The 25,257-nt window shown below is 36.6% G+C and overlaps 4 protein-coding genes and 1 pseudogene across 5 annotated transcripts; 4 read left to right on the top strand and 1 right to left on the bottom strand.

The window, feature by feature from the left end:
* Positions 1 to 6,460: 6,460 nt before the first annotated feature.
* LOC106404408 lies at positions 6,461 to 9,164 on the top strand (annotated as a pseudogene).
* Positions 9,165 to 13,017: 3,853 nt separating this feature from the next.
* LOC106402727 (pentatricopeptide repeat-containing protein At2g01740) lies at positions 13,018 to 14,796 on the top strand. Its single transcript, XM_013843511.3, has one exon. It carries the CDS (start codon positions 13,018 to 13,020, stop codon positions 14,692 to 14,694), a length of 1,677 nt encoding a protein of 558 aa, XP_013698965.1. The 3' UTR covers positions 14,695 to 14,796.
* A 737-nt stretch (positions 14,797 to 15,533) lies between these two features.
* LOC106404407 (uncharacterized protein At3g43530-like) lies at positions 15,534 to 18,062 on the top strand. 2 transcript variants are annotated; one of them, XM_048768511.1, is made up of 5 exons: positions 15,534 to 16,101; positions 16,551 to 16,762; positions 16,837 to 17,541; positions 17,626 to 17,787; positions 17,869 to 18,062. In XM_048768511.1, exons 2-5 carry the CDS (start codon positions 16,580 to 16,582, stop codon positions 17,914 to 17,916), a joined length of 1,098 nt encoding a protein of 365 aa, XP_048624468.1. In that variant the 5' UTR covers positions 15,534 to 16,101; positions 16,551 to 16,579; the 3' UTR covers positions 17,917 to 18,062. The 2 variants fall into 2 exon arrangements, with proteins under 2 accessions (XP_048624468.1, XP_048624470.1); XM_048768513.1 differs by having other exon boundaries at positions 15,534 to 16,762.
* A 499-nt stretch (positions 18,063 to 18,561) lies between these two features.
* LOC106405770 (protein FAR1-RELATED SEQUENCE 5-like) lies at positions 18,562 to 22,334 on the bottom strand. Its single transcript, XM_013846311.3, has 2 exons — positions 21,929 to 22,334; positions 18,562 to 21,339 (listed from the first exon to the last, which is right to left on the bottom strand). Exon 2 carries the CDS (start codon positions 21,330 to 21,332, stop codon positions 18,816 to 18,818), a length of 2,517 nt encoding a protein of 838 aa, XP_013701765.1. The 5' UTR covers positions 21,333 to 21,339; positions 21,929 to 22,334; the 3' UTR covers positions 18,562 to 18,815.
* Positions 22,335 to 22,341: 7 nt separating this feature from the next.
* LOC106405771 lies at positions 22,342 to 24,100 on the top strand. The gene is made up of 4 exons (XM_013846312.2): positions 22,342 to 22,988; positions 23,073 to 23,156; positions 23,317 to 23,398; positions 23,477 to 24,100. Exons 1-4 carry the CDS (start codon positions 22,440 to 22,442, stop codon positions 23,902 to 23,904), a joined length of 1,143 nt encoding a protein of 380 aa, XP_013701766.1. The 5' UTR covers positions 22,342 to 22,439; the 3' UTR covers positions 23,905 to 24,100.
* The last annotated feature ends 1,157 nt before the right edge of the window (positions 24,101 to 25,257 follow it).

Below are 25,257 nucleotides of genomic sequence, written 5' to 3'. Positions count from 1 at the left end.
TATTATATGTAGAGTAGTTTTTATTTGAGAAAGGTTTATTTTATGTAGAATAGTTAAATTTACCAGAAACTTTGAAATTTGTGAATTATATAAATTAGTAAAAATTACCAGTTTTTTTTTCATATCAAAACAAAATAACAAAAGGAAAAGTATTAGTTTCTGAAAATGAAAATTAAAGTAATATATATAGTATATTTTTAAGGATGATCTAAAAAGCACATTTAGTCTATTAGAATATTGAATTTAAATTGTAGCACAAACTAAATATTAAAATGATTAAAAATAATAATATTAAAATGATTAAAAAAGCAAAATTAAAAATGTATGTATTTAAATAACAAAATTTATGGACCTAAGCACTATTCTAAATTTTTACCACTTAGGTTGAATCAAAATTTGTGGAATAAAAAACTTCATGAGAATCTTTAGAATCAAAATTTTTACCACTTAAATTTTATCTTTAGAATTTAAGATTCAGACAATAATTTAACAAATTCCACTAAACCTAAAAATGCGCAATTTTTGGAGGAAATATTCCTCAACAATTTTTTCATGAGAATCAGAAGATCCAATGGAATGAATTTAGTTTTTATTCCCTTCAGATTTGTTTGAATCATATTTCTTATTTATTCCACTAGTCATATATATCATAATGTATTTAAAAAAAAAACATTTGGTGATATTATTTAAAGTGTAAATTTGGTGTGGTAAGTTTGGAAAACTTAAAGTATGTTAGTCTATAGTATTTAATTTTCTATATCTTTAAATAACTGTAAGTTAGCAATAATCATCATCAAGAGTATATTTTGGCAGTATTAAAAATATTAAATATGTCACTAGTTTTTCCTAGAGACAAATTATCATAACCAAAACATTAGTTTTAACAAATGAATTGAGATCTAACAATACTAAAAGTTGGATATTATCAAATTCTAAGCTATCCACGTCGGATTAAAAATTCAGTCCAACAAATGTTTGCCAGCTCATCCTAATATACACGTTAGCTTAAAAATTCTCTGCAAAATCACAACATTTCTTTTGACCCTTCGTCTCTCTCTTCCTCCACCATGAAACCCTAACCTTATCTCAGGTGTAACAGTTTGTGTTCCACGATCATGTTTCATCAAATCATCCTCTTCATTATTGTAACATCTAAACGCATTAAGTCTCTTCGATTCCCCAATCCTCACACTATATATTTCAGACCTTATTCCATTTACCTATCTTAAAAATAGATGCTGAAAAATATCTGATGACTCCTAGCAAACAGAATGGCCAATTCCACGACGGCTCATCATCGACGGCTCCGGCTACTCTCTTTTCTCAACGACGTTCTTCCTGGACGTGAAGATGAAGAATCCCTAAACAGTGTGACAGGAGGCCTCCTAATTGGTCTTGAGATGCTGTTGAAGAGAAGCAGAAGAGAGAAGTTGCTGCTTGTGACTCATTTATCGAAGAGCGTTCTGCTATTGTGCCATAGGCTCATCTCTCAGGTACTGTTTTAACCCCTATTACGTTCAGCTTGAATATGACGTTTGAATCATTGACTTTGTGAAGAAAAAAAAGTGAACGAGTCTGTGTAGTGAAATTTCTGTGATGAGTTGTTTGACGGATGAAATCAGCTTCGTCTGATCTGTTAATACAAGTTGTTTGGTCGTTTGTCAATTATTACAATTCTCTTAATGAAAAAAAAGTTTCAATCCGTTGTGAAGTTGGATGATTAAGAAAAAGTAGACGCCGATGATTCATTTAATGTGTTAGTCATATATTAAAAAGCTGAAACCTTTGTGTGCTGATGTAATCCTTTAGTTGCAGGATGTTAATTTTAGAACAGAACACCCTTTTGATTTGGTTTTTATATAGTGATGGAAAATATTTGATGCAGAATACTTTGTGTCTCAGTAAGCGAGCTACAACATAGTTTCATCTGGACCTATGAATAAAGCAGCATTCATTGTAAACCAGTTTGAAGGAACTTCTTTATTTTGTATTCAGCTGAGGAGTTAGAAGCTGCTATGGGCATTGTACCTCATGAGAACTCAATTCTTCACCAAGTACACAAGGTGAATGGGGGAAGTTAATATGTATGTCTCTGTTCTGCTACGGTTTCTATCTGCTTTGATTATGAAAAAAAAATCTGTATTTTCATTTTTCAATCCTAAATTAATAATACACCGTCATGCTTTTCCGGTGATTTCAGGCAGCAGATAAAAGCATTCAGAAGCTGGTGGAACCAGTTCCATTACTTTACCATGTCATACTTCCAGGAGTATCATTTATCAGTGATAACAATGCGTTTGCTGACTTTCTTACACTGTCTCTTTTATCTCCTGGGAATTTGTTAATTCATATGTCTGTTGTGATTCTCTGACTTTACTTGAGTAAGTTGGACAACTCAGTTTTATAAGTTTCACATTGATATATATATATATATAGAAAAATGAGGAGCTTAATTTAGGATAAGGTGCTGCAAGATGACCATAACAACGGCCAGCGAAGCACAAGAACATGTCAGAGCTAGAGTTCTTTGAAAAGCTTTTTGTTCATTACCTTACAGAAACGTAGAAAATAGTAAACCGCAGCCACCAATCAGGAATTTTTGTACGTTTACTATTTTCTACGTTTCTGTTTACAGATTATCATATATAAGGCACAAAGTAAAGGTCCGCGGAAATATGCGATATCCTGAACAACTTCAGAAATAGTACGGAGAGAAAATATCCCTCCATGCTACTAAGAAAAATGATTGTTCCAAGGTTCACAACTACTCATCAGAAATCCAGGTTAGAATGCATCTCCTTCTCAGTTCGCAGTGTAACCCCTCATATGTTTTGGTTTCAGTTTCATGTCATATAGACATTTCTAAGTTTTACAGGAAATTGGTATGATTAGGAGAGTAAAGTATGGCCTTTTCGACTTCCAACCAGAAAGATCCACAGACCGTTCTCTATGGTGTGGCTCTGCCAATGGAAATCTTGTGGTCATTTTCCCACTGTGGAAGCTCTTATGTCTTTGGTAAAAATATGCGCTTTGGTGGACTATTTTGTTGCAAAAACGGTGGGGTTTTTGAGATTGCTTGGAACATGTCAAAAGATCTTTTGTTCTCGACTACTAGATTCTGTGAGGGTTTAAATTCTAATCTTTTCCTGCAGAGTGCTATCTTTATATAAATATTAAAATGCCAAATGAACTGATTTTCCCCGTCTTATATTGGCTGATGCAGGTAACGGAGCAATACACATTAACATACTCGATAGTTAAAGTGGAAGAATAAATAAGAACGAGGACATGCTAGGCTGATCGAAAGCACCACCAATGGCCAAGCAAAAGACTAAGTCTGGCACTCTTGCAAGTCGGGAGTCCTATGTAGAATATTCCCGGCCTTCCAACACTTCGACAAAGACAACAGTGGGTAAGTACAGTAATTAGCACATGCATAACAGTTTATTATAGTTAAAACGAGTGCAACAAATCATGGTCTCCGTTTCCAGATATATCACAATGGAAGCGCTGGAGCAATCCCTGAGGGACATTAATGGCGGAAGAGACATCAATGAAATTATTTATGAAGTTGATGGAGACAATGTAAGTCCTTCTACTATCTTTTATAACTTTGATAAGCACATAAAACAAAAGAAAGACGTTAATTTAAGCTGATTAGGTTGTGTTTTTATGTTCAGAGACGTATGCTTGTGTACCTGGGTTTGGAAAACTCTTGCTGTCCATAAATAAAGAACAAAAACTTGATTAAATTGACAACCAAACAGTTTTGTGCCTTACATTTTCAGCATTCTCACATTGCTTCACTAATGGCTGCCAATTTGGTTTCGATTCAGACTTTCAGAGCAGTTGAGCTTGCGTCGCTTCTTCCTCTTTGTGTCACATTGCTTCTCTGATGTGATTTGGCTGGAGAACTGAATTTATTTACACACTGTATTAGCCTCAACCTTAACCACTAACATACGCTATCTCAAAAGATTTGCTTGCTTGAGAAAGAAAGCTCAATTGTATGTTTTGATCAAATTGAATATGCAGCCATGAAAAAATATTGTGGCTTGACTTCAAATTGGTTGTAATTCTTTCTCTTAATTTTATGCTTTATTAATTATCAATTTATAGTGCTTTTTCAAAGCTTATTTCTGTGAAATCTCTGTACCAGATAATGGGAATGCCAGCTTCAGCATTCTAAAAATCGATAATTGATTATATATTATGAAGAATGATTCACATGACTATGATACAAAAAATCTAAAAAGCATTGACGAACAGAAGGGAAAAAGGGAGGAGTGTAAAAATGAAAGCTGAGAGGTTGAACACCAGAAGACTTAGGAGAGCCAGATGTGTAGCCTCAACAAAACTTATAAATGACACAGCCAGAATGAAAATAAGAATCATAAAAAGTATGGACTTATCTAGCTTACTACATTCTGTGGGTTTGTTTTTGAAATTCTATACACACTTAATGTTACAGATTATCTTTTACACGTATATAAGTTTTATGTTAGCTTTTCAGTCATAAAATTGTAGAATGCAGAATTAGATGTTTTGGTAGTAGGCAAATTTTTTGATAGGAAGTCGTAGAAATGGGACTGCGAGTTTCTGACAATATTATGTTATGGTTTAGAAGGAGGCCATACTCAATCGGAATTTTACAATTTACTTTCATTTTAAACAAAATAGATAATGTATCTCAAGTTTTTTCTTTCGGCTGTCTCATATGATTTAGCATTTAACTTTTACCTCTTTAGTGGACTGATCTAATATTACAAAAAATCGATTATAATAAAGTGAATATTAAATCTATTATCAAATTCAGTCATAGTAGTTACAATAACTGTATCTAAAATTTTACAAAGCAAAAGTTAATTTTCACAAATTGATCTAAATTCTGAATTCTCAACGATAATTTGAGAAATTTCAAAATTTTAAACTTTCTCTGTTATCGACAAAAAATAGCCAAATTGTTGCTTCTGACTGTTCATCAAACACGTTCTAATAATGTTATCCTAACAATTCAATAGGCTAAAATAAGAAAGAGCATCTAAAATGGTACTTGCCAAATCATATAAAACTATATAATAGATACAATGGTGAAGCTTACACTATGGGACAACCAAACAACCATGTTCATAGAGCTACAAAGCATAAGTAATCGAAAATATTAAGTTGTTCTGGTGACAAACATTATCCCAGAATATATAAAGATAAAATAAAATACAAAATTAAAGGTCTAATTTACTGATTAATAACCCTAATTTACAAAAAAAAAAAAAAAAAGAGAAAAATTCTACCTCATCATCAACCACAAGTTTCACTTTGACAAAACAACAAAAATCACCAACGACTTCAAAAAAGGATAAGAGTCATGTTGAATATGAGTTAGAACTAAATCTCCCATCTACAACTCAGAAGATAATAATCGAAGAAACACAACTAAGAACAACTCAACATCATCGGGACTATATATGTATTCAAAACTCAGTTTTGGTATTTTAGAAAATTAATAAATAGATATTTATTACATAAAAATGCTAAAAATTATATGCAACATATAAACAACAAAAACATAGCACTTGTCCCATCTTATACTATATCCTACACACTATATAATTCATATACACATGAAAATTCTACAATGATTTATATTTACACAACAAAACTAATAGTAAGATTTAAGAAGCAATTAGAAAACGACCTAGTATATATAATAATAGGAAGTTTCCTTGTGGAATTTATTACTACAAGCTAACATGATCAATGTATGTCATAGTCAATATATTTATTCACCCATATCCTACTTCGTGCACCAGCAGTGATTATTATCTCCAATGGTCACCGGGTGGGGCTTGATTTGACAATCTTTTTTGCCACGACTCCAACAGTAGTTAAGAAATCCACCCTTAGGAGGTATAATAACAGAAGACTTACTTCCCGGGAGGGTTGGGATGACTGCCGACTCGACTCTTAGAAAGGAAAGAGTGGTTAAAACCAAAAGTGAAAAGAGACAACTCGCTATAATTCCTCTCCATCCGCTATTCATTACGTTGTCTTCCAAAAATAATAACAAATTTTTTCTTTGTTCTGGTCTTGAGGCTAAGTTAATGCTGGTACCTTTCCTCCCAAAAATAATCGTTGAAAATTTTCTAAATTAAGATATAAATGGGTGATTGAATCGTTAAAATTTGTATTTAGCTATGCAATTCTAATAATATAAACACTATGTTAAGATTCACATTTTGCGCATGACGGACATTCGCTATACGGATTTTTACGTATACTATTATTTATTCTGCATTTTACATATTATAAAATACTAAATAATTAATATATTGAATAATTGAGAAGCAAATAAATATTACATTGGTAGAATACATAAATCAAAATAATCATTTTTCTATTTACAATTTTTTATGATAAATAAATCAAAACAATTATTTTTACCTATTTTCTATGGCTTATAATTAAACTTAAATGATATTAACATACATATATAGTATACTTTTTAATATGATTATTTATTAAATAAGATTTGTTATTCATATGATTTTATGATCATTTGTATCTTTGCACTGAAAAAGGAAGGAATTACTTGATCCAAGCTATAGCCGTCTGGTTCGACTATCGGGAATAGAGTAGAATTTTATGTTTCTGTTTTAACACAAAAACTAGGGCCACAAGCTAGATCAAAGTTGCACTAGTTTGTAATTTTTTTTCTCATTTTGAATAGATTTAACATTCTTTAAAAAAAAAGAAGGAATAAAGAGAACTTTGGGATACAGAAAAAACCCCTTAAAACGAAGCTAGATCAAAGTTTTGCATTAGTTTGAAAAAAAAAAAAACTTTTCTATTTGAATAAATTTTAGAGAAAATTGAGAAAAATAGACACTTTCAACTAAGATTTGTCTCAATAAGATTTGTTGAAGATTATTTGGGTAACTAGGATTTATATTTCTTTTAATACCATTATACCCTTTAATTAACCCAATTTATTATGATTTTTTGTAATATATTTATTTTTTTTAAGGAAAAAAAGAGTAAAATACACATAACTGTCGCGTTTCACTTTTTACCCTAATTTCACGACACCCTCTTTTCTCGACCGAAACCTTCTAGTCGTATCAAAGGCCATAAAACTCAACCAGATTCATCATCAACTCCCGAAATAATTTCATATTTCCGGCAATGGAAGGACTATTTCCTGTTCAAAGTGCTGGACAGAGACTGATCTCACCTTCTCTCTATCGGGGTATCGGTTCTGTCTCCATCAGACGTTCGGTTACAGGTTTTTCCATGGACACAAGGATCAGTTCTAGATCTCCGTCGCAGTTCACAATCCGATCTCAACAGGTGCGGCGGCACCGTCTTCGTCCCTTTGAACTTTCTTGCTTCCTCTGTCTCTTTTGATTCAATGAAAAAACCATTAACAAAGGTCGCATCTTTCGTTTGATTATTTATGATCTCTCGCATTTTCTCATGTTCGATTTATAAACCCTAGCTGAAACCAATTTGGAGGTATTCTTATCTAACTATGTTGCTGAAAGTATTTGCCTTTTTCTGTTTGGTTGTCGGATTTGAAGGAGAGCTTAGGTGTTGACATCTTCTTCAGTAGAAAATGATGTTAGAATCAAGGAATGGGAAGTAGACATGTATCAGAATGAATTAGCTATTAGCAAAGGTATCAGGATCAGGAGAAAACCACCAAGCATTGGTCCACTGGGATATTCTGGCCCGTTTGAGCTGAGATTGCTTAACGGCCAAGTTGCTGATTCTCCCAGTAACATCTTGGAAGAGATTACATGGTACAAAGAACAAGAAGTTTCAAGGGTAAATAGTTTTTTTTCCTTCCTTTTAAAAATCCTTTTGGCTTCTTCAATGCTTTGTGAGTTGTTAATGGTGACTGTCATTTTACAGATGAAGGAACTTAACCCACTGGAGGCGTTAAAGAAAGCTGTAGAGAATGCTCCTCCCATTAGGGATTTTGTAGGTGCGCTTAGGTTGGCTCATCATAGAACTAGCTTCCCTGCTTTGATCGCTGAGGTTAAGAAGGCTTCTCCAAGTAGAGGAATATTGAAAGAGAATTTTGATCCCATATGTTTCTTATTTTATATTCCTTTCTGTAATGTTAAAGATCATCTTCTCAAAATATAGTTATTAGGACTCTTATTAAGCTTAGTAAAAGTTGAAGAAAAATTGTAGTCTTTGTCATTTTGCAGTTTCACCTTGAGGACAGGGTTAACACTTTCTCTTTTGAATAGTTCTTGTATGATTCATGCGGATGTGTTGCTGACAGGTTGAGATTGCTCAAGCTTATGAAAGAGGCGGTGCGGCATTTCTCAGTGTTTTGACTGACCAGAAGTATTTCAAGGTTTCACTTGTTGTGTATTCACTTGCAGACATCTTATACACATCTGCAAAATATTTATTTTTACAGAATTTATCTTGGTTTTGTTTGACATGGAGGCTTTGGAAGCAATAAGAAGTGCTGGTGTAAAGGTATTCTCACTTAGCAAACTCTCGTTTCTTCTTTTGTTGTTTTTAAATGATGAAGACAATTTTTTTTGTAAGCCTTGCTTCTCTTGAATATTATTTGCATTGTCCCCTATATTGCAAAGAGTTTGTTGTAGATCCATGGCAGATGATCTACTATGATCGGACTAAAGGTGCCGACGCAGTATTGCTTATTGCTGCTATATTGACTGACTTGGAAATAACCTTCTTGCTTAAGCTCTCCAAGTAGCTTGGTTTGGCTGCCCTTGTTGAGGTACTTGCTTTGATTATTATTGTTGAGAGTGTGAGTTTATTCGAATTTTCCAGGTTTGGTTGGTGAGTCTATTGTGAAGCAAAACGACCCTGAGAAAGGCATAGCTGGACTCTTTGGCAGGACATTACAGAAGACGTTCCCACGTAATATGGTGGAAGCAGGCTTGACCGTTGATATGGGAACTGCGGTTCACTGGTTTAAATGCCTGTGCAAGATCGAAGGTTCTGGTGGTGAGCTCACAGAGACATTACAGAAGATGTTCCCATGTGATTGGAGCTTGCATCATCATCATCACCATAGATTTTTGGATCAGGTTTCTGATGTGGATTCTGAGGAGGATGATGATGGCGAAGATAATGATGATGATGTTAACGTGGTTTCTGGTTTCTTATCTTCCAAGTAAGGAAAAACAGTCATGTAAGCCGTAACAACTTTAGTATAGAGCAAAATCACATTTTTGGTTTGTTTTTGTTTCTTATTACTGCAAATAAAAAGTGAAACTAATCAAATGGTATGATTGATCTTCTTTGTTTAAACTGATATTTCAACGCCAAAAACAAGACAAGAAAAAGAAAATACATATTTAAGTATGATCAACAACATATATTTTGTCAATATGGTGGTGGAGTGTTATGGCTGTCGTGGAGGCATCATGTAAGCTCTGTTGTTCTCGCTGGTGCTTGAACCACCCATTCTTTGCGGGTCCATTGATGGGTAATAAGGTTTGTCCTGGTTAGGTGGTGTTGGGTGCATATGCTGCTGCATTGGTGGAGTTGGTAAAACACTTTGAGCCACACTGCCTTGTTGGTACTTCCAGCCATCTTGGCCATGTTTTGCGACGTGATATCTTTCCCATGTAAGTTTTAGCCTCTGACTGTTAAGGACTAGCCTGTTGGAGAGTTCAACAATGAATAACTGAACTCGGCATTAACAACATTATGGTCCACCCCATAGTCCTCACACACCATCATCTTAAGCTTCTCCAATGGAGTAGTAGTTTCTAATGTTACCATTCAATCCTGCTTTTCTTTGTCTACCACGAAACTCCACTCTTCACTGCAACTAGACATCCATTCACCAGATTTAACATAGATTAGAACCATGTTGTATTGATAGAGAAAACAGATGATTATGTCGATGAAGAAGAGAGAAATACAAAGAACGAAGAGAAAAGATCGTGGGAGAAGGAGAAAAACGTGGGAGAAAATATTCTATGAGATATTTAGGGAATATTTAGTTTAGATCTAGGAAACATCTTTAACCGAATATGGAAATTTCCATATTTTCCGGATTTCCCTAGAATATATATCTTAGCTTACGCAGAACACATTATAGTAGATGAGAAACATATTCTTTCTTAAGCGTCACATAAGGTAAAAGGCAGAACATGTTATGGCACAAAATATAGATAAAGTATATCACTGCGTTGTGGCTATATGTCGTTATCAAGCTGTAGGTATACTAAAGGCATCTTTCTTAATTATAATGTTTCGAAATATAGTTGTGTTAGAATATATAAGAAATGCTAGTTTATGTTGTATATCCATGATATATCTATCTATGTATAAAACTTAGTATCCGATTTCTAGACTAAGTAGATGACCAGAATAAGTATTCTAACTGTAACTAGAAGATAAAATAAAATATGATTCTACTTTTAAAAAAAAATTTAAACAGATATATTGTCATATTTATGTTTACAATAGTTTTCATATTTTTGCCCATTTTTAAAATTCAGTTTACTATTTTTTCCATAAAAAAAGGTAAAATATGTCCAGAATTATCCAAAATATCAGAAATTTCAGTGTGACAAATAAAAGTTTAAAGTGTCCAATTTTTTCAATTTTCGCTAAATTTTAACCATCTTTCAAAAGAGGAAGAAATAAGAGAATCATTATCCAAGTATTTTACACGTGTCTCTTAACATAATTATGATTATTTTTTTTTAAGGAAAATTGTAATTGACATAAGAAACGTCTGGTTCTGGAAGAACCGTCTCCTCCTCCTCTCCCTGTCTCTCCCACATCGATCGCTAATTCAATTCCTTACCTCAGATGCTCTCATCATCATCCGCCAGCCTTCAAACGATCCCTGATTATTCCAATTGCACAATCATCCACCGTGATTGCTCAAACGACGCGTAAAGGCGGTGAAGAAGCGCGAGATTCTTGATTGCTGGAGCGTCGACGGGTTTGTTCGGCCGGAGAACGTGAGACATGGGATGACTGACGAGGAGCTGTTCTGGAGAGCGTCGATGGTTCCGGTGAAGGAGTGCAGATGTTGAACATGTGCAGATATTTGTTCCTATCCATGGTGTTGTACATTGGACCCTTGCAGTAATTAACAAAAGGGAATGCAAATTCATGTATCTTGATTCGCTTAATGGATCTGATCCTACAATTTTGACTGACGTGGTATAGTTTCATGATCATAAACTTAATCCCATTTACTTTTTTTTGGAGATACAATGCTGTAATAGTTGTAAGTAATGATGTGACTTGAGTTGGTTTAGGCTAAGTACTTTGGTGTGGATCTGTTGTGAAACTTCTTAGTCGTGTGAGTTCTCTTTTGAATTGGTTCGATGGATTTAACTCGGATTGCTTGCTGAGTGTTTGTTTTGGCAGGATGATAACTGTGATGGAAGCAGGAAAAATGTGGGTTTGACTTGTCTTCAATGTAAAATCTTCAAGAGTAAGAGTGATGTTTTCTTCTGTTCAAAATGTATCAAGGTTAAGAAGAGCTATTGCTATGCAGAGCTTGTTTGCGAGAGCCTTTGCTTGTCAAGGTAAGTGGGCTTCAGATTCCTTTGTTCTGGCTCAGGAGACCTCCCGCTTGAATATCAGACCTGATATAATATGTAATGATCTCTCTCTTCTCCACAACATATAGTTTCTTATCTCTTCTTGTGCTGATTTCTCTTTTATGTTGTAAAGTGATTACGAAAGCGATATAAAGCTGATTTCTCTGTTTCATTCTTTCATTTGATGTCAGATTCAGATTCAAATCCTCTGTTTTTGTTTCAGGGTGTTTCTAGCTACGTGGAATATAGGTGGAAGAACACCGAACAACAATCTCAACCCAGAAGACTTCTTGCTCATTGAAGGCACAGCAGATTTATACATCTGTGGGTACGAATCTTGATTCATGGGTCTTGATAAAGTCTCAACCTTTATGACACATCGTGTGCTGATTCTATGTTTTTTTTTCTTGTCTCTCAGGTTTCAAGAGATTGTTCCGCTTGAATAGACCCGATATAATATAATACGTAATGGACACAACCTCATATGCTTCTTTGTCGCCTCTCTTTTTCTTCATTGCATTTTCTAATAATACAATTATAATGTTATTTTCTGCTATATTTTATTTAATAAATTTATTTATTTTAAAATTAATGTTTAAAATGTTATCTTCTATTATGTTTTATTTAATAAATAAATTTTATTTTAAAAATTAAAAACTTTTAATTAAGAGATTTGTATTGGAGCACATAAATGTTATTCTTAGCCGAGTTTCTTAGCTTTACAATAACTATAAAAAAAAAAAAAAATTAAGAGATCCTAAATGGAGTCAATGATGGTCTAAGGAACTTTTGGAAAACATATAAGAGCACCCACATCAATGAATTTCTTCTTGGGATTCATCTTTTCAATTTTTTATTGATGAACTTTAGGAGAGAGAGGTTCAGCCCAGAAAGCTTTAGAAGAGATGGGTTCATGGGATTGAATTATTTTATTATTTTTTTTTTTGATTTATGTGTGAACTCCCCCATAAACCCTCAATGCGGATGCTCTTAGTAGGGATTATTGGTTATTGTATTTTAATGGATTTGAAAATCCGAACTAAATCTAGTGTTATTGGTTCTATGATTTTTAAATATGTATTAAAATCATGTGTTATTGGTTTAATGATTCATAAATTCTATATCAAATCAAGTGTTATTCAATCGTACGTATTTACTAATATATTTGATTTAATAATGTATTTGATTGAATTTGTTTAGATTTTTTAGTTAAAAATACAAAGACTCAAATCCGAGGGAAAAAACTCGGGATTTGCATATTTTACTTTGATTTATAAATACTATATGGATTTCTAAATCAACCAAACTATATAACCACCTCGTCGTTTAGAACCGAAACCCGCTGTGGCTTCTTTTAACCTTCTAGGGTTTAAGCCTCTCACTAGTCCGTGAGATTTTAGCTTTTTGAAAGTTGTAACCTTTCGAAATCATCTGAAGAAGAATCCCATGTCCATGAATGGTCAGAGAAGCTCTCCAATTTCTCTCTCGCCTGAGAAAGTCTTCGTCTTTCCCAGACCCACTCACCTGCAACAAGCACATCCATCGGCTCATCAACTCCTGCTGCGGCGTCCTCTCTCTCAAACTCGTAGCTTACCTAGTCTCCAGAGGCTACACTCCTCATCGCTCTTCCTTCAATTCAATCGTATCGCTTCTTTGCAAATCAGGGCAGGTTAAATTCGCTGAAGACATCGTTCGGGCCATGCCCAAGTTCGGATCTTTACCAGATGTTGTGTCTTATAACTCTCTGATCGATGGGTACTGTAGAAACGGCGATGTGGGTAATGCTAGTTTGGTGTTTGAGAGGCTAAGAAGAGTCTCTGATGGTTTGTTTATCTGCAGACCTGATGTGGTTAGCTTCAACTCCTTGTTTAATGGGTTTGGCAAGAAGAAGATGTTGGTGGAGGTTTTTGTGTATATGGGTGTTATGTTCAAGTGCTGTTCGCCGAATGTTGTTACTTACAGTACTTGGATCGACGCGTTCTGCAAATCCGGGGAGTTGGAATTGGGGTTGAAGAGCTTTAGGTTTATGAAGAGAGATGGTTTGGCTCCAAATGTGGTTACTTTCACTTGTTTGATCGACGGGTATTGCAAATCCGGGGTGGGCTTGGAGGTTGCGGTTTCGCTATACGAAGAAATGAGACGCGCTGGGATGTCTATTAACGTTGTTACTTACAGTGCGTTGATAGATGGGTTCTGCAAACAAGGGGAAATGCAGAGGGGCGAGGAGTTGTATTTGCAAATGCGCGATGATGGATTGGAGCCTAACTCTCTTGTATACACCGCGTTTATCGACGGGTATTTCAAGAATGGCGATGCTGATAACGCCATGAAGTTTCTTGCCAAAATGCTTAACCAAGGGATGAAGCTTGATACCGCGGCTTACGGTGTAATCGTATCGGGACTCTGCGGTAACGGTAAAGTGAAGGAGGCAGCAGAGGTGGTAGATGATATGGAGAAAGGTGGTTTACTTCCCGATGAGATGATTTTGACGACGATGATGAATGGTTATTTTAAATCCGGGCGGGTGAAGGATGCGGTTAAGGTGTACGGCGAGTTCATAGCGAGAGGGTTTGAGCCTGATGTTGTAGCGCTTACGGCTCTGATCGATGGGCTTGCGAAGAGCGGGCGGCTACATGAAGCTGTAGCTTATTTCTGCAAGGAGAGAGCTAATGATGTTATGTACACCGTGGTTATCGATGCTTTGTGCAAAGAAGGAGACTTTATAGAAGTTGAGAGACTCTTTGAAGCTGGACTTGTTGCGGATAAGTTCATGTACACTTGTTGGATTGCTGGTTTGTGTAAGCAAGGGAACTTGGTGGGTGCGTTTAAGTTAAAAACCAAAATGGTTCAAGAGGGTCTCGAGCTCGACTTGCTGACGTGCACGACATTTATCAACGGTTTAGCTAGCAAGGGGTTGATGGTGGAGGCTAGACAGGTTTTCGACGAAATGCTGAGAAGAGAGATTAGACCTGATTCAGCTGTGTTTGATCTGTTGATTAGAGCTTATGAAAAAGAGGGAGACATAACTGCTGCTTCAGAGTTGTTTCTTGATATGCAAACGAGAGGGCTTGTAACAGTGGTAAGTGATGCGGATTGCAGTAAACAATGTGACAATGAAGTCACCTGTACTTAAATTTACTAGTGATTTTGTTATATGGGATCTTCTGAGTTTTAGCTGGGAAATGGAACATGTGTCTCTGCTTTATTACTTATTAGATATCGTCTTTAAGATTGATCAGTGGTTCCTGATGTTTGTATTTGAGGGAGGGCATGTTGCTCTAATCTTAAGCCATTTAACGATACAGTTAGAATAGAAATGGTACTTGCAAGGTAAGGAAGAGCATGAAGCTCTGCTCCATCCTCATAAGAACTCAGGCATGCACAACAGTTCTGCCGAAAAGAAAACCAAAGTAGACATCTTTCAAACTTTATTAAAAAAAGTAACAAAAATGTTGTCATAACAGATTGGCTTTACCGCATCGTCAGCAAGAAATGTTCTTTCAGTTGCACAAAACTAATACAATCATTCCTCATAATGCAGTCATCATCATACACGAATGAATCCAACACTGAGATAGTCAAACATGTATCCAATATAAGAGCCCAAATTATTATACCATAGATAGAGCTCAGAAATTATTTAACAGAACCTTGGTTACCTACATTATTCCGCAAATATCACTTGAATAAAGAATCCTCAAATGAGATGATGAGTTTCGAATTTGAACCTAAACTTTATAGGTTGATCTTATCAAATCTAATGAAACAAGTATCCATTTTATTGGATTTGGTAAAATAAAACAAAAGGATGAGGTAGGTGGGCCAAAGGCCCAAAGACAACCACAGAATCGAAATGATAAAACTCGTGGCGCATACTCATCTGATTTACAACCGAAAGGAGACAAAAGCTGCCTCGAACAGCGGGCCTATAGAAATCCTCCCCAAATCCTAATCCTAATCCTTATCCTTTTACGGACTTTACTCTGGATTGCCCCAGTAACTCCTATGTTCATTCTATTTTATCCCACCAATTAAAAACAATATAATTTTTAATATATTTTAATCAGAAACGTGGTGAAAATCGAAATTGCCCTTAATGAAACTAAGTATTTACAGGATCCAACCTAAACTATTTGACTCGACCCACTATTAGTCGGATCCCTAACCAGATCCGCGCGTTCTTTTCTTTTTTCTCTTCCTTTGTCGTCTCTCACTCTCTTCTAAACCTTCTAAACCTGAAAATTGAAAAAAAATCCTAGAACCGACGAAAACGATGAAGCTCACCGCATCGACTGCTTCCTTCACTGTTTCTTCTCTGATTTTCCCTTAGTCCCTCGTGCCCTTCCTTGTTAGATTTCATCATTTCCCCAAATCAGTCTGTAACCCTAGATTTGACGAAATCAATTGAAAAAATTGATCGAATCAACTGCTCCTGCGGCGTATTCTATTCTCCCGCTCCTTCTGTCGGCGACGCAATCGACGGAACCCTAGACTTCATCTCCCATCTCCTGTTTTCGTTCTCGTCTCTTCCGTGTAAAAGGTATGTTCTCTCTCAAATTTTTGATTGATTTTGTTGTGGGTTTGGGTTTGAAAGTCCGTTTGAAAGTATTGTGGTTGAAAATCGGTTAGGTTCAGATTTTTTTCAGAATGAGGATTACAGAGACTGAAACTTGGACACGTTTGGTTTTGAGGTTATAGAGATTGAAAGTTTGGTTTCAGATTTGAGATAAGTCTAGTGATTATTGAAGACTAACTGTTTTGGTGATAGAGTGTCCTAGACTGTTTGATATGTGAAACCGAGTTGAGTGATTGATTAATTGTGATGTAGTGATCGAATTGATTGGTTGGAGTTTTATTATTGAATGAATGATTTAGGGTTTTGAGATCAGACAGCTATAAGAATCAATGATTTATTTTGTAGATATTTCATTGAATGGGTTTGTTAGCGTTGGTGGTTATTGAACGTTTATTGTGTATGTATATATTCAGGGGATCAAGATATTGAGAGGCTATAGATAATGGCAGGCCGAGGTCGAGGGAGAAAAAAATCTCAGCAGAAAAAGTCCACAAAAAGAAACAGTGCTCCTGTAGAAGAGCAGCATGTAGAAGAACTTTCAACAGAGAATGATAGTGATGATCTGTCAGCACACGGAATTGAGTCTGATAATCAGGGAACCGATAATCAGTCTGCATCATCTCAGGTAAATTATTTCCAAATGCTAATAAACAGACTAGTAAGGAACAAATGCTAATGTAATTTTTATTTGGTTTACAGGAGTGCCAACCACTGCCACCTGATGAGCTATGTTTCAAGAACACCGAGTTCACCCAGACGTGTAAGATACAGAGCAAGTGTTATGTGACCGAGACGGTGAAGTTTCTGAAGAAGGCTAGGTTTAAGCCTGAGCTCCAGTGGTTTGAAAACCACCCTCAGTTTTGCCATTTTTTCCACATGCCCGATGAACCAAACTTGAAGCTGCAGGGTATGTGGATGCTTCTACTGCGCACTGTTCCTTTACATGAGTCAGAGGACACATCTTGGTTTGCTGTTAATGGAGTGCCCATTCGGTATTCAATGAGAGAGCATGCTCTCATCTCGGGATTGGACTGCCATGACTACCCGGCTAAGTATAAGAAGATTGGAAGCTTTGCGTTTGTAGACAGGCATTTCAAATCACATAAGGAGATCACTATGCTATCTGTGAGAGAGAAGTTGTTGAGTATGAGTGCGTGTGGGGATCGGCTCAAAATGGCAGTGCTTTACTTCTTAGGCACGATTATCAGAGGGAAGGGAAGGTATAATGCCCCGTTCGACCCTTTCATATTAAGAATCGTCAACGATGTGGAGGTTTGTAAAACCTTTCCTTGGGGTCGGTTGACGTTTGAAGATGCTCTCCGGTCCATCACTCGCGTGATGAAGCATCTGAAAGGGAAACCTAAGAATAATGTCAACTTTCCCGGGTTCATAATTCCTTTGGAGGTAAATTTGATTTATCCTTATGATTTTTCTTTTTTTCGAGTGTATTTTTTTTTCTTATGATTTTTTTTTTCTTTTGACAATCAGATTCTGGCATTTGAGTGTATCCCAGCTCTGAAAGCACGATTTAGAGAAGGTGTAGAAGGCTGTATGAGTAAGTGTCCGAGGATGTGTAAAAAGCGGTTCCAAAGTAACAGCATGAAGGGCTATCCTCTTGAGGATTTGTACGACACACTTGGAGAAATTAAGGTATGTGTTACGTGTTGTTTTGTTTTTATTAAGTGAGTGGAATACAATGTGTTTGATATATTGTTTGGTATAAATTTTCAGGTTATTGAAAGTGTTCTTGTTCCTACTGTTGATGAGGAACTTATGTAAGAAGTTATGTTTTGTTGCTTGTTGGTCTGTAAAACTTGAATGATATCTCTTATGTAGGATGTTCTGTGTTGTGTGATTGTCTTGCAGCAGGTTTGGCCCAATTGAGGACAAAATGATCTAAGTCTTAAGAAAGCACATTTGTACTACTAGGTTTATTATGTATTACTAAGACAAACAAAATTTGTCAACAATAAGAAAAAAAAAATATAAGAAACAAAATGGCACATGTCTAAAACGTGTAAAACGTGTAAAATATAAAAAAAAAAATAGCACATGTCTAAAACGTGTAAATATAATATTAAACAAAACATGTTTGAATACTCTTAGTAGTACTCAAGGAAGTAGTAATATTTCATTCTTCATAGTAATATTTTTGTAAAAAAGAACATTTTTAAGTAATACAACCTGAAGAAATTAAATTTATTAGTAATACAAATATATTTAGACAATTTTAGATTATATATAACACATTGGCATAATTTTTTTAAATAAAATGCGTATTTTCGGAATTTCATCCCATTATGGCCTTCACATCAAGACATTAGTATAGAAGTAGAAGGATGTTTTCTATAGAAATGAGAGGTTTTCAACTAATTTCAGAATTTAAGAGTATTCTATGTCTAATTTGGCAAATAAACACAAATATGACCATATAATCTCGTAATATATGAGATATTTTTTCTAAAAATAAATAATAAGACAAAAACAAAAGTTCTTTGAAACATGCATACTACATAGTAATTCAAAGTAGTTCAAAGTAGTTCAAGGTAGTCCAAAGTAGTACCTAGTAGTCCATATTACACATAGTAGTTCACAGTAGTACCGAGTAGTCCATATTACACATAGTAGTTCACAGTAGTACCGAGTAGTGCAGTGTTACCTAGTACAAGAGTTCCATGTTACTCAGTGGGGGAAGAAGTACTTCCACATTCAAAATACTCATGCAAACGTCCGCCTCTCCTTCCCCTGCCCCTGCCTCTTCCCCTTCCGCGTCCTCTTCTTCGTCCACGAGATTCTCCGGCTGATGGAAACCTTTGCTTTTGAGTGGGTCCTTTCTTTTTTTCGTATACCGGGGGAAGAACTTTAAGTGCTCGAATCTCATCAGGTATGACCCATTCAGACATATGAGGAACTGGATAAATCGTCCTACAGTATGCCAATGCCCACAACTCCACCAAATAGTATTTTGAACAAAACTCTTGTAGATGAAGATCTCTTCCTACGCTCAAGAACTTGGCAGCAGCAGCAGCATGAACACATGGGATTTTGTCTAGATCAAAACACCTGCAGGTGCACATTTTTCTTGCCAAATCAACCGTATAAATCTTTCCGTCACTACCATTGACATTGTACTCAAGGTGGAAGCTGTTTATCTCAACAACATCTAAACACCTCGCTTCCAAACATCTTTTTGACAACTCCTTTTCCACTGTTGGCACAAGCTTCTTTGTGACTGGTATTTCAGCTGCCTTCTTCCTATGTTTGTTAAACCATTCAGTCATTTTCTTGATGATAACATCAATCATCGGTAGCATGAAGAATTTCCTCGCTTCCCGAAGAACACCATTAATGGATTCTGCTGCATTAGTTGTGTTAACATTGTATCTGTCTCCTTCAAAGTAACATCTTGCCCATTTTCTCACTTCAACACTTTTCTCCAGATACGCCGCAGCAGAAGGATACCTTCTGGAAAAGGCATCGTAGAGATCATCGAACTCAGCCACTGTATAAGCATGTGCACACTCTGTAAACTTGCTTGCGCAAGCGTCTCTGTTGTTGAAAACATGTCCTTTGACATTTTGAGACAAATGCCAGATACAATACCCATGTGCAGCCATTGGGAACACCTCACGTATTGACTTGATCAAGCTCGCATTTCTATCCGAAAGAAACACCAATTCGCCTTCATCTGCTATCACTGACCTCAACTTATTCATAAACCACATCCAGCTTTCGTCTTTCTCACCATCAACTACACCAAATGCGATAGGGTAGTGGTGACGATCCGGATCTTGAGCCGTCGCAACAAGCAGAACTCCACCATAAACATGCTTTAGATGTGTTCCATCCACAATGATAACTTTCCTCATCGCTGCGAATCCTTCTATGGAAGCTCCAAATGCGAAAAATAGATACTTAAATCTTTTTGCCGCATCCACTTCAACATAACTTACTGAGTCAGGATTCTTCAACTTAAGCATGTACATGTAGGAGTGTATCATAGAAAAACTCTCTTCCGGAGTACCTCGGACTTCATTAGCAGCCATCCTTTTTCCTCTCCATGCTGTGGCATACGACACATCAACACCAACCTTGTGGGTAACCATACTGATCAGATCAGCTGGTGTTGGTGTGTCATATCTACCGGGATATTCTTCACTCAAAACAGATGCGACAACATGTGGTGTGCCTCTTCTTCTGTTTCTAAGGGTACTTGTAGTTACTACTGAGCATGTATGAGACTTGTTGTAAGTTCTAACCGTCCAAAGATCTGAATTCTTAAGCTTTACTACACGCAAATACCACTTGCAACCTTCTTTGGCTCCTCGACATTTTGCCACAAATCTCACAGTATCGGACTTCAATGTTTCATACTCAAAACCATTCTTATGCGCACCCCTCTGAACTAGAACTTGCATGGCTACCTTAGTTCTGAATTCTTGACCCTTAACCAAATCGAGACCATCATCCCATTCTTCTTCTACTGCAGTCGTGGCTTCAACTCCTCCTCTTGCAGCTGCAACTCCGGCTCTTGCAGCTTCAACTTCCGCTCTTGCAGCTTCAACTTCCTCTCCTCCAGCTTCTTCTTCCACTCTTACTTCTGTTCCTTCATACCCATGCTCTAAATTCTCATGCATCTCAATGTCTTCATGTTGTTCGGGTGTGTAAAGCGCGACCACACCATCCATCTCATGATCCTGATCAGTTCCATCTTGCTCAGTGTCATCTTCCTCGGTCCCATCAGAAAGACCAACATAACTATCATCAGTTTCATCATCATCTTCATCAGAAAGACCAACATAGCTATCATCAGTCTCATCATCATCTCCTAAAAGTGACATACCACCATATGTATCATCCATGTCGCTGCTGATCTCCACATGTAAAACACTTCTACATTTATCATGATTTACTTGCATGAGATAACCCAAAACGTCTTCATCACACCAAATATATGATGGCTTGTTCGAATACAATACCATTGGAAAGTAACTAATCTTCACCATCCCATCTCCATTTGCCTTAATCTTTCTGCATATACTTTCAACCAATTCAGAATACGTAATCTCTTCCACAGCTGTCTTCATCACTAGAGTGTGAATTTCATCTTCTCCCGAGATCCATCTTCTCTCACCCCCATCTTTGATGTAACTTCCTCCGTAATCAAAACATATGATTGTAATAGGTGAGGCCATAGATTTCCTGAAACAAAAATTATGATGAGTTAACCGTTTAAAGAATTTAAGTTGTCCAAGATCTTTGGTACATACTCTATTTAGTAATACAAGTAATACAAGTAATACATATTGTAGCTTAGTAGTACTAGTAATTCCAGTATTTTCTATAAATTTTCATTTTTGTTGATTTAAACCTTTTAACAAACCCAGAGGGTATTATACAACCCACAATATCATCTACCAATATTTTAATGTATTATTTTGGTTTAAAACAGTGAAAAATAAGTAGAAATATACAAAATAGTCCTGAAAAAAACATCATTTTCATACCAATATACCTAAAACTTTAATCTTTCATCAGTTTAAGTATGTTTAATCAACAAATAACATGTTACAAAACCCACATTATCGTCTAACAACATTTTTATGTTTTTTCCTATCAAACTCGTGTTAAAAGAATCGTGTTAAAAGAAGAGAACCTTCTCCAAGTTTTATTTTCAAAACCTTTGAAAACTTTTAAGATTTTTACAGCTAAGTTTTTATTTTTTTCGTTACCCATAACACATAGAACATAAGTAGTATATTAGTATGAAAATTTCGTGAAAAAATCGTACCAATTTTCGTCAAAATAACCTCCAAAATACGCCAATGGAGCTTGAAAGAGAAGAAGAAATCGCAGGTGGTTGGAAAAAAGGGAGCAGGATCTGAAAAAAGGGAACAGATGGACACCTGTGCGAAGGAGAGAGGTAGATGGAGTGTGGGGTCGCCTGTTAGGTGTCCATTAATTATGGACTTTATGTGGGAGGATGAGGGGTCCGCTTTCTATTTTTAAAATTAGAAAGTAAGTTGTGGGGTCCGTGTTTTATTTTTAAAATTAGAAAGTAAGGTGTGGGGTCAGCAAGAAATAGATAATAATATAATAGCTGAGGGTAATAAAGAGAAGGGAAATATGGTAGGGTAGTTAGAAAAGAAGTGGGGTATTGAGAATACAAAATTTCCAACTGGGTCAATATAGATTACTTTCCTCCTTTTACCGTCTCTTTTATTCTCCCTTTCCTTCTCCTCCCCTTGGTCTCCAAGCAATCACCCCGATTACTTCGTTTCTCCATCATCTCAGTGGTCTAGATGATGGAGCTGAGTTCTTTCTTCCCCACCTTCTGCTCCCCTGATCTCTTACTTTTCATAGCGCCGCTCTGGATCGCTGTCGTTGTCGGGGTTTTGGTGGGTTGGGTATGGAGACCAAGTTGGGCCAGAGATGATAAAATCTTCACCTTCTTCAACAACAACCTTCCCCTTCCCGCCGCCACTACTACTACCACCGTCAATTCATTTGAATCTCGCCAGGTTTATAAAGAGAAATCTGGGTTTGTGACGGGCGATGATTTTAGGCATCTATGGAACTTGGTCGAGGTCAAAGACGGTGGTCCTTCCTGGATTCAGATGATGGACCGGTCTACTCCCACCTTCTCTTACCAAGCTTGGAGAAGAGATCCTCACGATGGGCCCCCACAGTACCGTAGCAGAACTGTGTTCGAAGACGCCACTCCTGAGATGGTGAGGGATTTCTTCTGGGATGATGACTTCCGTTCCAACTGGGATGATATGCTTTTGTTTTCGTCGACGCTCGAGGCTTGTAAGGATACTGGGACTATGGTTGTTCAATGGGTCCGCAAGGTTACACACAACTCTCTTCTTGTTTATACCAAGCTTTTTTTTTTTTTTTTGTCGCTCTATTGACTGTGGTATCTTTTGTGGCAGTTCCCGTTCTTTTGTAGCGACAGGGAGTATATCATAGGCCGGAGAATATGGGACGCTGGCCGAGTCTTTTACTGCGTTACTAAGGTAGTGTTCTTTAAAAAAAAAAGTTAAATATATATACAGGCCTTTAAATTTGTAAATAAATAATAATATAAATAAACTCTTACAAAATTGTCTATAGCCCCAAAATTTGTTTAGGTTCTTGTGGATCTGAGTTTTGTTATTCTATTGTATTTTGTTTTAGGGAGTACAATACCTGTCTGTACCACGACAAAGCAAGCCACGGCGTGTTGACTTATACTATTCAAGCTGGTGCATCCGTGCAGGTATGTAGTACCACTGTCATGTACTTTTGTCTATGTTATGTAATTTCATTTTTTTTTTTTTTTTTATCGTTTGTGTAGTTGAATCGAAAAGAGGGAATGGTGAGATGACATCTTGCGAGGTTCTACTATTTCATCACGAAGATATGGGGATACCGTGGGAGATAGCAAAGCTCGGGGTGAGACAGGGGATGTGGGGTGCGGTGAAGAAAATAGAGCCAGGGTTACGTGCGTATCAGAGGGCTAAAGCAGCAGGAGCAGGTTTATCACCAAGTGCCATCATGGCTCAAATCAACACTAAAGTGAGTGTGGAGGAGTTTATGAACGAGAGGGATTCGACAGGAGAGGTTGCAGGAGATGAGAAGCCGTTGTCTGGGAAAAACATACCGAAGATGCTAGTGGTGGGAGGGGCGATTGCGCTTGCGTGTACATTGGACAAAGGGCTGTTGACAAAGGCGGTGATATTCGGAGTAGCGAGAAGGTTTGCAAGAATGGGAAAGAGGATGTAGGAGAATGAATGTGTACATGTAAAGTGGTAAGGGAGCGAATGATGGTGATGTGAGGCAATTCAAATAGAGAAAGAAAGGCTGTTTCATTTGTCTTGGTGAATGTATCAATCATGTAAAAGCAAAGAGGAAAAGAGAGAGAGAGGATTAATTCTTTTAGTGTTGGATTTGTGATAATAAACATATCAAACCTTTTTTATATTGTCTGAATTTCTGATGAAGTGAAAGTCATGGGGATTTGATAACAAAACACAAGAGACGATATATATTTTGAAGAAACAAGAGTAAATTTTTCCTTTGCTTTCAATAAGTCTGAAGTCTCGAGACATTTTTTATTGTTATTGGAACATATCAGAAGCAAATAGGCTTGGGAGCTACCCCTTTGGCACGGGTGAAACTGTTACGCTTGAAGTGCTGCTATATATATTGACTCATTCCTTAGGACCTTTCCCATTGGAGATAACCCAGTCAGAATCTCAGTTGGTTTACTACCATGATAGTGCAGTGATATTGTCACCACCATATCATACTAAGCCATGGACAACTTTCTTTAAGACTCCTAGCACTAGAGTATAGTCGTTCACTAGCGTCGAACCTGCTAACCAAGCTGGGAAAAAGATAACATATGGACCATACTCAATTTCGCACTGGGGTTGCCTTCAGATAACAAGAGGATTACAGGTTTACTCATGGGGGGAGGGGAGCTCGGCAAAAGGGTGTTTTCTCAAGCTATAATGGCTTATTCTATGTAGGAGATTGATGACCTATGGAGCTGGCAGATGTTACTTGAACTTGACCTTTGGCTGACCGCTTGTTGAAACTATAGTTAACAAGTTGACTATCAAAGTGAGTTTAATTAGCATTTTCTACCAATCGCTATAATTTCTTTTCTTGTTGTTAGCAAGCACTCGCTAACACATGGTGCAATCGTAGTATAGCAATAGGCGTAGAATTCATATTTTTGTAAAACTGATTAATGTTATGTGACGTTTTTTGGCGGGTGTACTATACGTTCAAACCAATAAACATGCTTGTATCGGCGTTTTTCTTCGTCTTTGTGTCTTCTCTTGCTTATGTACACATGGATCTCAATATCGCAAAAAAAAGTAGAAATCTCACATAAAAGTCCTTCACTTTCATTTATCGACTCCTAAAAGATATAGACTGTTGTAGTTATCTTTGACTCACTGTGTTTCCAATGAACTGTTGTAGATAGTATTTTGCTCTCAAGTCTTGATTTCCTCAGTTTTGTTAAGCGATGACAAGAGTTAGCCATGGGCATTTTAACCTGACCCGAAAACCGGAACCGACCCAAAAATACCCGATTCGGAACCGGACCGAAAATTTACAAATACC

Source organism: Brassica napus, chromosome C9 (assembly GCF_020379485.1).
Source record: "Brassica napus cultivar Da-Ae chromosome C9, Da-Ae, whole genome shotgun sequence".
In the NCBI taxonomy this organism is placed as follows: Eukaryota; Viridiplantae; Streptophyta; class Magnoliopsida; order Brassicales; family Brassicaceae; genus Brassica; species Brassica napus.
This window is presented reverse-complemented; position numbering and strand designations above follow the sequence as displayed.

Coding starts and splice junctions, on each gene's coding strand:
- LOC106402727 (XM_013843511.3), top strand. CDS start 13,018: ATGGTCAGAGAAGCTCTCCAATTTCTCTCTCGCCTGAGAAAGTCTTCG.
- LOC106404407 (XM_048768511.1), top strand. CDS start 16,580: ATGGCAGGCCGAGGTCGAGGGAGAAAAAAATCTCAGCAGAAAAAGTCC. Junction 17,542..17,625: donor GGTTCATAATTCCTTTGGAG/GTAAATTTGATT, acceptor TTTGACAATCAG/ATTCTGGCATTTGAGTGTAT. Junction 17,788..17,868: donor ACACACTTGGAGAAATTAAG/GTATGTGTTACG, acceptor ATAAATTTTCAG/GTTATTGAAAGTGTTCTTGT.
- LOC106405770 (XM_013846311.3), bottom strand. CDS start 21,332: ATGGCCTCACCTATTACAATCATATGTTTTGATTACGGAGGAAGTTAC.
- LOC106405771 (XM_013846312.2), top strand. CDS start 22,440: ATGATGGAGCTGAGTTCTTTCTTCCCCACCTTCTGCTCCCCTGATCTC. Junction 22,989..23,072: donor TTGTTCAATGGGTCCGCAAG/GTTACACACAAC, acceptor CTTTTGTGGCAG/TTCCCGTTCTTTTGTAGCGA. Junction 23,399..23,476: donor AAGCTGGTGCATCCGTGCAG/GTATGTAGTACC, acceptor TCGTTTGTGTAG/TTGAATCGAAAAGAGGGAAT.